This window comes from Phyllobates terribilis, unplaced genomic scaffold (assembly GCF_046119375.1).
Source record: "Phyllobates terribilis strain yellow unplaced genomic scaffold, ASM4611937v1 Scaffold_14__1_contigs__length_39327217, whole genome shotgun sequence".
NCBI classification, from domain to species: domain Eukaryota; kingdom Metazoa; phylum Chordata; class Amphibia; order Anura; family Dendrobatidae; genus Phyllobates; species Phyllobates terribilis.
Genome location: NW_027362774.1, coordinates 34,288,570 through 34,301,254, shown reverse-complemented (window position 1 = coordinate 34,301,254; position 12,685 = coordinate 34,288,570). Strand labels below are relative to the sequence as shown.

At 60.2% G+C, this 12,685-nt stretch overlaps 1 protein-coding gene across 1 annotated transcript; it reads right to left on the bottom strand.

The window, feature by feature from the left end:
* Positions 1–914: 914 nt before the first annotated feature.
* Positions 915–11,000, bottom strand: UBA2 (ubiquitin like modifier activating enzyme 2). Its single transcript, XM_073659895.1, has 17 exons — positions 10,772–11,000; positions 10,006–10,089; positions 9,838–9,908; positions 9,132–9,196; positions 8,899–8,999; positions 8,698–8,819; positions 8,457–8,524; positions 8,240–8,361; positions 8,009–8,108; positions 7,507–7,670; positions 7,173–7,266; positions 6,963–7,075; positions 6,734–6,889; positions 6,544–6,640; positions 2,820–2,925; positions 2,577–2,713; positions 915–2,267 (listed from the first exon to the last, which is right to left on the bottom strand). Exons 1-17 carry the CDS (start codon positions 10,907–10,909, stop codon positions 2,083–2,085), a joined length of 1,923 nt encoding a protein of 640 aa, XP_073515996.1. The 5' UTR covers positions 10,910–11,000; the 3' UTR covers positions 915–2,082.
* Between the last annotated feature and the right edge of the window lie 1,685 nt (positions 11,001–12,685).

Here is a 12,685-nt window from a genome sequence, read left to right as displayed (position 1 = left end):
TGCCATCACTGTGTACATACATTACATTACTGATCCTGAGTTACCTCCTGTATTATCCTCCAGAGCTGCACTCACTATTCTGCTGGTGCCGTCACTGTGTACATACATTACATTACTGATCCTGAGTTACCTCCTGTATTATACTCCAGAGCTGCACTCACTATTCTGTTGGTGCAGTCACTGTGTACATACATTACATTACTGATCCGGAGTTACATCCTGTATTATACTCCAGAGCTGCACTCACTATTCTGCTGGTGCAGTCACTGTGTACATACATTACATTACTGATCCGGAGTTACATCCTGTATTATACTCCAGAGCTGCACTCACTATTCTGCTGGTGCAGTCACTGTGTACATACATTACATTACTGATCCTGAGTTACCTCCTGTATTATACCCCAGAGCTGCGCTCACTATTCTGCTGGTGCAGTCACTGTGTACATACATTACATTACTGATCCGGAGTTACATCCTGTATTATACTCCAGAGCTGCACTCACTATTCTGCTGGTGCAGTCACTGTCTACATACATTACATTACTGATCCTGAGTTACATCCTGTATTATACTCCAGAGCTGCACTCACTATTCTGCTGGTGCAGTCACTGTGTACATACATTACATTACTGATCCTGAGTTACATCCTGTATTATATTCCAGAGCTGCACTCACTATTCTGCTGGTGCAGTCACTGTCTACATACATTACATTACTGATCCTGAGTTACATCCTGTATTATATTCCAGAGCTGCACTCACTATTCTCCTGGTGCAGTCACTGTGTACATACATTACATTACTGATCCTGAGTTACAGCCTGTATTATACTCCAGAGCTGCACTCACTATTCTGCTGGCATCCGGTGGTGCGGTGTACCTCGGCAGGCGACAGCGCAGTCACCACACGTGGATACAAGATGGTGTTTATTTGGTCCATTCAGACACAGGAGGAATCGGCCGTTTTACAAAAGATGAAATATAAATAACCTTGGAGGAGGCACGAGGCGGAGCACAGAGATGGCAGGGAGCGCTGCTGTCACCGCCGCCCGTCTCCTGCAGGGTGGAGCACAGAGATGGCAGGGAGCGCTGCTGTCACCGCCGCCCGTCTCCTGCAGGGTGGAGCACAGAGATGGCAGGGAGCGCTGCTGTCACCGCCGCCCGTCTCCTGCCCCTGCAGGGAGGAGCACAGAGATGGCAGGGAGCGCTGCTGTCACCGCCGCCCGTCTCCGGCCCCTGCAGGGAGGAGCACAGAGATGGCAGGGAGCGCTGCTGTCACCGCCGCCCGTCTCCGGCCCCTGCAGGGAGGAGCACAGAGATGGCAGGGAGCGCTGCTGTCACCGCCGCCCGTCTCCGGCCCCTGCAGGGAGGAGCACAGAGATGGCAGGGAGCGCTGCTGTCACCGCCGTCCGTCTCCGGCCCCTGCAGGGAGGAGCACAGAGATGGCAGGGAGCGCTGCTGTCGCCGCCGCCCGTCTCCGGCCCCTGCAGGGAGGAGCACAAAGATGGCAGGGAGCGCTGCTGTCACCGCCGCCCGTCTCCGTCCCCTGCAGGGTGGAGCACAGAGATGGCAGGGAGCGCTGCTGTCACCGCCGCCCGTCTCCGTCCCCTGCAGGGTGGAGCACAGAGATGGCAGGGAGCGCTGCTGTCACCGCCGCCCGTCTCCGGCCCCTGCAGGGAGGAGCACAGAGATGGCAGGGAGCGCTGCTGTCACCGCCGCCCGTCTCCGGCCCCTGCAGGGTGGAGCACAGAGATGGCAGGGAGCGCTGCTGTCACCGCCGCCCGTCTCCGGCCCCTGCAGGGAGGAGCAGGCGTCTGACCTGGCACCTTGTAGAAAACAGTCTTTACCTAAACATTCAGGCGTGAATGCGACGCTGCAACCCAAGGGGACAAACAGAGCGGGGGGCCAGGACCCCCAAATACATGACCCGATGAATAGACATGGCTTCCATCCCCAGGGCGGAGCAGCGGGGACAGCAGTGTTGTGGGGGCCACGGCGGAGCAGCGGGGGCCGCGAGTGACAACATTTATCACATAACAGGAAATATAAAACACAGGAGTGCGGGGGGCGCGGCTCGGACCCTCAGTCCAGCGCGATGATGTCATCGTCCGGCTCTGCGGGCGGCTCCAGCCGCTTCCTCTTGCGGCTCACGGCCTCCTCTTCGCTCAGCTTCCTCTTCAGCCTCACGGCCTCCATGCTGACGTCGCTGCCGCTCGGACTGTCCTCCTCCTCCGAGTCCACCATTAACACGTCGTCGGCTTCTTGTGCTGTAAAAACAGAAAAACCTCCGTAAAGTGTCGCAGCGAGATCCCCCGATCCCCCGGGATCCGGCACCGTCCCGCCTCTCCTGCCTGCTGACGCTCTCCCCCAGGAGACTGTACTGTCAGAGAATGGAGATCGATCGCATCAGAGGCTGGATCCTGCTCACAGCTGAGGGTTTGTTACAGTTGTGCCCAGTCCTCTGTGATACTGCCAGACCTCTGGACTAACACAGGGTAACAAACCTTCAGCACAGACGAGACGAGCGACTGCAGGATTCGTCCTATCAGACATGGCGGACGCGTGGAGCTCGCTACCTGCGGATGTTGATGGTTGTGCTCCATCGTCGCTGCCGTTGGTGATACTTTTCCCGCTCTCCTCGGGGGGCTTCTGAGGGGCTTTCTCTGGAGCGTCGCCGACAACTTCAAACTCCACGTCCTTCTCCAAATCTTCACTGTAGAATCAATATGAAAAGGTGAAGATGGCCGACCCCGGGGTGATTGAGAGCTGGGCGTCCTACAGGCTGCAGTGCCGCACTGCGTCCCCCCGATGGCGCTCACCTGTGCAGCACATTGATCAGCAGGGTGTAATCCTGCAGGAAGTCGTCCGCCTGCAGCCGGGTGCCGTTCCGGATGCCGAAATCTGACAACTGACGACTGTTGTTTGCTGGAAAAAAGATTTTAAAAAAAATCCCGTGAGAACGAGACGGGATGAACGGGGCAGAAGGAGGCAACGGGAGCACGAGACGGCGTGAACGGGGCAGAAGGAGGCGACGGGAGCACGAGACGGCGTGAACGGGGCAGAAGGAGGCGACGGGAGCACGAGACGGCGTGAACGGGGCAGAAGGAGGCGACGGGAGCACGAGACGGCGTGAACGGGGCAGAAGGAGGCGACGGGAGCACGAGACGGCGTGAACGGGGCAGAAGGAGGCGACGGGAGCACGAGACGGCGTGAACGGGGCAGAAGGAGGCGACGGGAGCACGAGACGGCGTGAACGGGGCAGAAGGAGGCGACGGGAGCACGAGACGGCGTGAACGGGGCAGAAGGAGGCGACGGGAGCACGAGACGGCGTGAACGGGGCAGAAGGAGGCGACGGGAGCACGAGACGGCGTGAACGGGGCAGCAGGAGGCGACGGGAGCACGAGACGGCGTGAACGGGGCAGAAGGAGGCGACGGGAGCACGAGACGGCGTGAACGGGGCAGAAGGAGGCGACGGGAGCACGAGACGGCGTGAACGGGGCAGCAGGAGGCGACGGGAGCACGAGACGGCGTGAACGGGGCAGCAGGAGGCGACGGGAGCACGAGACGGCGTGAACGGGGCAGCAGGAGGCGACGGGAGCACGAGACGGCGTGAACGGGGCAGCAGGAGGCGACGGGAGCACGAGACGGCGTGAACGGGGCAGCAGGAGGCGACGGGAGCACGAGACGGCGTGAACGGGGCAGCAGGAGGCGACGGGAGCACGAGACGGCGTGAACGGGGCAGCAGGAGGCGACGGGAGCACGAGTCGGCGTGAACGGGGCAGCAGGAGGCGACGGGAGCACGAGACGGCGTGAACGGGGCAGCAGGAGGAGACGGGAGCACGAGACGGCGTGAACGGGGCAGCAGGAGGCGACGGGAGCACGAGACGGCGTGAACGGGGCAGCAGGAGGCGACGGGAGCACGAGACGGCGTGAACGGGGCAGCAGGAGGCGACGGGAGCACGAGACGGCGTGAACGGGGCAGCAGGAGGCGACGGGAGCACGAGACGGCGTGAACGGGGCAGCAGGAGGCGACGGGAGCACGAGACGGCGTGAACGGGGCAGCAGGAGGCGACGGGAGCACGAGACGGCGTGAACGGGGCAGAAGGAGGCGACGGCAGCACGAGACGGCGTGAACGGGGCAGAAGGAGGCGACGGCAGCACGAGACGGCGTGAACGGGGCAGAAGGAGGCGACGGGAGCACGAGACGGCGTGAACGGGGCAGAAGGAGGCGACGGGAGCACGAGACGGCGTGAACGGGGCAGAAGGAGGCGACGGGAGCACGAGACGGCGTGAACGGGGCAGAAGGAGGCGACGGGAGCACGAGACGGCGTGAACTGGGCAGAAGGAGGCGACGGGAGCACGAGACGGCGTGAACGGGGCAGCAGGAGGCGACGGGAGCACGAGACGGCGTGAACGGGGCAGCAGGAGGCGACGGGAGCACTAGACGGCGTGAACGGGGCAGAAGGAGGCGACAGCGGCAAGAGACGGCGTGAACGGGGCAGCAGGAGGCGACGGGAGCACGAGACGGCGTGAACGGGGCAGCAGGAGACGACGGGAGCACGAGACGGCGTGAACGGGGCAGAAGGAGGCGACGGGAGCACGAGACGGCGTGAACGGGGCAGAAGGAGGCGACGGGAGCACGAGACGGCGTGAACGGGGCAGAAGGAGGCGACGGGAGCACGAGACGGCGTAAACGGGGCAGAAGGAGGCGACGGGAGCACGAGACGGCGTGAACGGGGCAGAAGGAGGCGACGGGAGCACGAGACGGCGTGAACGGGGCAGAAGGAGGCGACGGGAGCACGAGACGGCGTGAACGGGGCAGAAGGAGGCGACGGGAGCACGAGACGGCGTGAACGGGGCAGAAGGAGGCGACGGGAGCACGAGACGGCGTGAACGGGGCAGAAGGAGGCGACGGCGGCACGAGACGGCGTGAACGGGGCAGAAGGAGGCGACGGCAGCACGAGACGGCGTGAACGGGGCAGAAGGAGGCGACGGCAGCACGAGACGGCGTGAACGGGGCGGAAGGAGGCGACGGGAGCACGAGACGGCGTGAACGGGGCGGAAGGAGGCGACGGGAGCACGAGACGGCGTGAACGGGGCAGAAGGAGGCGACGGGAGCACGAGACGGCGTGAACGGGGCAGAAGGAGGCGACGGGAACACGAGACGGCGTGAACGGGGCAGAAGGAGGCGACGGCGGCACGAGACGGCGTGAATGGGACAGAAGGAGGCGACGGGATGAACGGGGCAGAAGGAGGCGACGGGAGCACGAGACGGCGTGAACGGGGCAGAAGGAGGCGACGGCAGCACGAGACGGCGTGAACGGGGCAGAAGGAGGCGACGGGAGCACGAGACGGCGTGAACGGGGCAAAAGGAGGCGACGGCAGCACGAGACGGCGTGAACGGGGCAAAAGGAGGCGACGGGAGCACGAGACGGCGTGAACGGGGCAAAAGGAGGCGACGGGAGCACGAGACGGCGTGAACGGGGCAAAAGGAGGCGACGGGAGCACGAGACGGCGTGAACAGGGCAGAAGGAGGCGACGGGAGAACGAGACGGCGTGAACGGGGCAGATGGAGGCGACGGGAGAACGAGACGGCGTGAACGGGGCAGAAGGAGGCGATGGCAGCACGAGACGGCGTGAACGGGGCAGAAGGAGGCGACGGGAGCACGAGACGGCGTGAACGGGACAGAAGGAGGCGACGGGAGCACGAGACGGCGTGAAAGGGGCGGAAGGAGGCGACGGGAGCACGAGACGGCGTGAACGGGGCGGAAGGAGGCGACGGGAGCACGAGACGGCGTGAACGGGGCGGAAGGAGGCGACGGGAGCACGAGACGGCGTGAAAGGGGCGGAAGGAGGCGACGGGAGCACGAGACGGCGTGAACGGGGCAGAAGGAGGCGACGGGAGCACGAGACGGCGTGAACGGGGCGGAAGGAGGCGACGGGAGCACGAGACGGCGTGAACGGGGCAGAAGGAGGCGACGGGAGCACGAGACGGCGTGAACGGGGCAGAAGGAGGCGACGGCAGCACGAGACGGCGTGAACGGGGCAGAAGGAGGCGACGGCAGCACAAGACGGCGTGAACGGGGCAGAAGGAGGCGACGGCAGCACAAGACGGCGTGAACGGGGCAGAAGGAGGCGACGGCAGCACAAGACGGCGTGAACGGGGCAGAAGGAGGCGACGGGAGCACGGCACTGGCATTAGTGGGGGACGGAGAATATTGGGGGTACATATTACAGGACATCTGGTCAGACCCCGTGTCCGGGCAGCGTTTCCCAGAGCCGTGTGTGAAAGGGCGGCTGAAGATCGGACACCACCAACCACTCAGTGCAGTCATTTGGTCCACTGGTGACAAATCACTGCTGCCACCCATCACTGACAGCGCGGCGCCCTCTACTGGTACACATCAGGTACGGACCACCTGTCTCCCTCCAATGCATCTGAACTAACACACTAAAGCCAATTGCAAATGATTGCAGGTCTCCTCCCGTTTTGTGTCTCCAGCTCCTATGCGTTTCCATGCCCGGTCTGCAGTCGTCACTTACCGTCCGTCTCTCCCTCCTCCGAGGAGATAAGGATTGTGCCTTTTCCGTCTTCGATCTGCACGTCGGGGGCCACCATGCCGAACTTCTCCTTTATTATCTGGGAGACGTAAAACATCGGTTAATATGAGATCCCGATGTACAGAGCGGCTCGTCTCGCCCTCGGAGCCCGGCCTCCTGGGTGGGCACGCACCTTGTCCTGCAGAGTCTGCACCGTCACTTTGTGAACATTCAGCCTGACGGTGACCTCGGGGCGACTGGCGCACACGTAGCAATTGGCGTTGGGGGGGTCCAGCACACACGGCACCAGCAGCTTCTTGCGGGGGTTTGGCTGCTTGTTCAGGAACACCTAGAAGATGGAGCAGAGGGTGAGGGTCTCGTCCTCCATCTGAAGCCCCCGGGATGACGGACGGGCCGCGCACCGTTCTGCACTGCTCCAGGTTCCCGGACAGGATCTTCAGCCCCTCCAGCACAATCAGCCCTGATATGACGGCGTTGGTCGTGGCTATCGCTGGAATGATGTTCCCGGCCATCGCTGTGTGAACAAGACACGGCCGTTACTGACGCCATCTACAAGAAGCGCTGGGCAGACGAGCGGACCCCGCACACTGGGAGCGGGCACAAGAGCTTACACTTGATATCAAACCGGCTCTTCATGGCCATACTGAAGATGTACATCCGGAGGTTAGCGGCGGAGGTGACAAAATCCATCGCCGGGGGGTCGTCCTACAGAAAGGAACCCTGGGATTAGACGGGGGGCGACTGCCATCGCGTTACATCTATGGCGGCTCACAGGCAGCAGAATGGACGCCGCTCGTCATCACCAGCATTTCTGCTGCCATATTGTTTCTTGCAGCTCACAGATGTCCACCGATCCATAGTAGGGGGCCACGTCTCGGGATCAGGTGGGGCTACGTCAGAAGGACATAAAACAGTATGGCGGCAAATCAGACGACACCGACGCACCTTGTCCCAGACAAGTTCAGCGCCGTCGCCCTTTTTCAATATCTGATCCCTTAACGTCTCAACACTGTGAGAAAACAGCTGAGCGCAGCCGGCGACGTCCAGAACCTGCTGATCCTTCAGCCCGACCCCCGAGGACGCCGTCCGGTGGTCTGCAGGACCTTTCTCTGCGCGGGAAAATAATGGAGAAAACTAGTGTTAAATGGAAGACTCTGGAAGAGGCCGGACGCATCAGAAGGGAAAGCGGCAGCCGGTACTGAGCCTCAGGGAGCGAGACCATCCACTTCTTACTAGTTTACAAAGCTCTGGGGGGACGGCAAGGTAAGGGGGTAAAGACGGGTGGCAGGGGCAGCCGGCGGGGGAGATGGCAGGGTTGGGTCAGGCGGCAGGGCTAGGGGGGCAGACGGCAGGGCCGCGGTCGCTTTCAACCTCCCATCTTCTCCATCACGGTCAGTGGGCACATGAGCTGCTGCCCCCGAGGCCAGTACAAGGTTGCGGGCATTACCGCTGCTCTGCAGGCCGGCCCAGTCCAGGGGCACCGGGGGCTTCCTCTTCCTCCACAGTTTGTCCATAGTCAAAAGGTAGCGGATGTCATCTTTGAAAAGCTGTAAGAAGGAACGTCATCAACACACATGGCATCGGCCAACTCTTCCCAAGAAACAGTGCCCGGTACTTTCCTGCCCCAGCAGCGCCCGGCCCCCCAGGATATGACCCCAACACCACAGCAGCCAATTACCTTGTTAAAGAGCTTGATGGGATCGTACCCGGTGGACTTCGCCCATTGCTTGGTGGAGACGCGTTTGATGTCGCCGTCCTCGTTGGAGGCGTTGGCTCGCTGTGCGGCCTCCGTGGGCTCCCCTGGAGGAAGGAGAACAGAGCGACGGGAATAGTGGTCTCCCGGGGACGGTAGCCCCTCCGATATGCTGGTATTGCGGCGAGCGCTGGATACTCACAGGAAGCCTCCGGGTCGGCGGTGTCTGGGGAGACCTCCTGATCAGCGTCCTCCTCCCCGAATAACTGGCTGCAGAGGAGACGAGAGCGGACATCAGTGATACAGCAGGTACCGGACCCGGCCATGGAGGGGCCCTCAGCACACCAGGACGTGTGGCCCCAAGCTCAGGTTACACTCATGGCAGGGCCCCTAGCACACCAGGATGTGTGGCCCCTGACTCATCATGGCGGGGGGCTTCTTACTTGAACAGGTACTTTGCCCACACGATGCAGTGGACGGGCTCGGAGGGGGTGTTGCGGATGGTGCACCCGGGGAAGGTCTTCTGGGTGGGCTTCGGTTGACATTCGTAGCACTCGGTGACCCCCTGATGAAGGGATAAAACATGTGACGAGCCACGCTACATACCACGGACCAGGGGCGGCCGTCACATGGGAGCTACAAACCTTCTTGATGACGGTGACCTGGCCCAGGTACCCGGCCGTGCCGCTCTCGATCAGGGGGATGTCGGCCGCCAGACACATCCGGTTCACGTGGTTCCGTGCAGCTGAAATCGACAAGATAGAAACTCAGCACGGACTGAAGATGGCGCACACCGCATGGCCCACAGCCTGTCCAGGAGGGCCACGGGAACATCACCGCAGCTGCAGCCCAATGGCACAGACCCTCAGCACCGCACCTCTGTTATCCAGGGCGTTCATCACCAGCGTGAACTTCTTGAAAAATTCAACATCATATTCAGCACTGAGGAGACAAAAACCCACGAGAACGATGACACCGGGACAAGACGGACGAGCCACCATCACCAGAGCGTCAGTGATGGGCAGAGACTGTGCCTACTGATAACAGAGGACAATAGCTCCTGGTCACTGCCTAATGCTGAGTCACACAATCGTCGTCTGATTATGTGTGTGCCGGTCGTGTACAGAGTGGTCTGGAACCAGCAGCCGCGGCTCTCCGCAGCACAGACCGCCGGCAGCGGGAGACGAGCTGCCGAAAACAATCATCTTTACTGCAAAACTAAAAATCATTTCACACTACGGACGAGCGCAGCGCGCGTCAGGGGCCCACGGGGCGCACCACTGCCGGGGAGGGGCCGAGCAGGAAACCGATCACACAGGATCCATAGAATCTGTTACATGAACTGATCCAGAACCAGGAATAACTGCAGGCCGTGCGGAGCTGCCGCCTCAGGAGGGGGCCACGGCCACAGGAGGGGGCCACGGCCACAGCCAGCACCTGCTCTCCACCCCTTATGTGCAGTATTGGGGCCCTGGTCAGGACCCCTCTGATGGATCCAGAGGACAAGGGATGACAAGGCTGCTGGGGGCAGTACACGGGGGAGCACAGGGGGCGCTGTAGGCGCAGTAATGGCTCGTACTCACTTCATGATGCTGTCGTGATACGCGGTGATACCGGCCCCCGGACAGAACTGCAGGACGCTCTCTTTGGCCACCTAAGGAGGAAACAGAAGGAAAGCCGGTCACTGAGCGAAGCGGCCGCCGGTCACTGAGCGCCGCCGGTCACATGACCACAGATGGCGGAGCCCTCACCTGCGCCTTTGATCGCCCCACATGTTTCTTCTGGAACAGAAATTGCCGGTTGAGGTTACTGACGTCAATCGTGTCCAGATCGATCTAGAAAACACAGAAGATCACAGAATCATAGAAGAACCCGAGAAAAGCAACGCTCTGCAGCAGAAGTAATGGGGGAGGGGCAGACACAGCACACTGTCCTGCAGAGATCCCACCTGCCCATGATGCTCTGCAGAGAGATGGGGCCCCCCCTTCCCCGGCTGCGATGCTCTGCAGAGATAGGGCCCCCCCTCCCCCGTCTGCGATGCTCTGCAGAGAGATGGAGCCCCCCTCCCCCAGCTCCCATGCTCTGCAGAGAGATGGAGCCCCCAGCTGCGATGCTCTGCAGAGATAGGGCCCCCCTCCCCCGGCTGCGATGCTCTGCAGAGAGATGGAGCCCCCCTCCCCCAGCTGCGATGCTCTGCAGAGAGATGGAGCCCCCTCCCTCGGCTGCGATGCTCTGCAGAGAGATGGAGCCCCCCTCCCCCAGCTGCGATGCTCTGCAGAGAGATGGAGCCCCCCTCCCCCAGCTGCGATGCTCTGCAGAGAGATGGAGCCCCCCTCCCCCAGCTGCGATGCTCTGCAGAGAGATGGGGCCCCCCTCCCCCAGCTGCGATGCTCTGCAGAGAGATGGAGCCCCCCTCCCTCGGCTGCGATGCTCTGCAGGGGCAGTTTCGGGGTCTCCGGGATGGAGGCAGCAGTGAGGACAATGGCTCCCGGTTCCCGCTCCCTCCCGGCTCCGCACCACGTCCAGGTGGGTGAATCCGGTGAGTAGAAGGTTCTTCAGTAACTCGCAGCCGATCCCTCCGGCCCCGACCACCAGCACCCGACAGCCGGACACCGCCTCCGCCAGCTCCGTGCGCAGCGCCCCGGTCACCGCCATCCTCAGCCACCGCCGCTCACAGCGCGGGAGAAGACACAACAGAGCCGCCGGAGAGAACGGCCACTACAGCGACCCCTGCTGGCCGGAGGACCCCTGCCTGAGGAGCGGCGTGAGCGGACTGCGACTCCTGGCGGCCGGAGGCTGCACTGCACCACGAGCCTCTGGTGGTCAATGTAAGTACTACAGCAAATACAATCAGTGTGTTACACTGTCAGTAAATGATATACAGCCCAAACTAAAGTACAACCCGAGCTACAGCCCAAACTAAAGTACAACCCGAGCTACAGCCCAAACTAAAGTACAACCCGAGCTACAGCCCAAACTAAAGTACAACCCGAGCTACAGTCCAAACTAAAGTATAACCCGAGCTACAGCCCAAACTAATGTACAACCCGAGCTACAGCCCAAACTAAAGTACAACCTGAGCTACAGCCCAAACTAATGTACAACCCGAGCTACAGCCCAAACTAATGTACAACCCGAGCTACAGCCCAAACTAATGTACAACCCGAGCTACAGCCCAAACTAAAGTACAACCCGAGCTACAGCCCAAACTAAAGTACAACCTGAGCTACAGCCCAAACTAATGTACAACCCGAGCTACAGCCCAAACTAATGTACAACCCGAGCTACAACCCAAACTAAAGTACAACCCGAGCTACAGCCCAAACTAAAGTACAACCTGAGCTATAGCCCAAACTAAAGTACAACCCGAGCTACAGCCCAAACTAATGTACAACCCGAGCTACAACCCAAACTAAAGTACAACCCGAGCTACAGCCCAAACTAATGTACAACCCGAGCTACAGCCCAAACTAATGTACAACCCGAGCTACAACCCAAACTAAAGTACAACCCGAGCTACAGCCCAAACTAAAGTACAACCTGAGCTATAGCCCAAACTAAAGTACAACCCGAGCTACAGCCCAAACTAATGTACAACCCGAGCTACAACCCAAACTAAAGTACAACCCGAGCTACAGCCCAAACTAATGTACAACCCGAGCTACAACCCAAACTAAAGTACAACCCGAGCTACAGCCCAAACTAAAGTACAACCCGAGCTACAGCCCAAACTAATGTACAACCCGAGCTACAACCCAAACTAAAGTACAACCTGAGCTACAGCCCAAACTAAAGTACAACCTGAGCTACAGCCCAAACTAAAGTACAACCCGAGCTACAGCCCAAACTAATGTACAACCCGAGCTACAACCCAAACTAAAGTACAACCCGAGCTACAGCCCAAACTAAAGTACAACCGGAGCTACAGCCCAAACTAAAGTATAACCCGAGCTACAGCCCAAACTAATGTACAACCCGAGCTACAACCCAAACTAAAGTACAACCCGAGCTACAGCCCAAACTAAAGTACAACCCGAGCTACAGCCCAAACTAAAGTACAACCTGGGCTACAACCCAAACTAAAGTACAACCGGAGCTACAGCCCAAACTAAAGTACAACCTGAGCTACAGCCCAAACTAAAGTACAACCGGAGCTACAGCCCAAACTAAAGTACAACCTGGGCTACAACCCAAACTAAAGTACAACCGGAGCTACAGCCCAAACTAAAGTACAACCTGAGCTACAGCCCAAACTAAAGTACAACCGGAGCTACAGCCCAAACTAAAGTACAACCTGGGCTACAACCCAAACTAAAGTACAACCGGAGCTACAGCCCAAACTAAAGTACAACCTGAGCTACAGCCCAAACTAAAGTACAACCGGAGCTATAGCCCAAACTAAGGTATAACCCGAGCTACAGCCCAAACTAA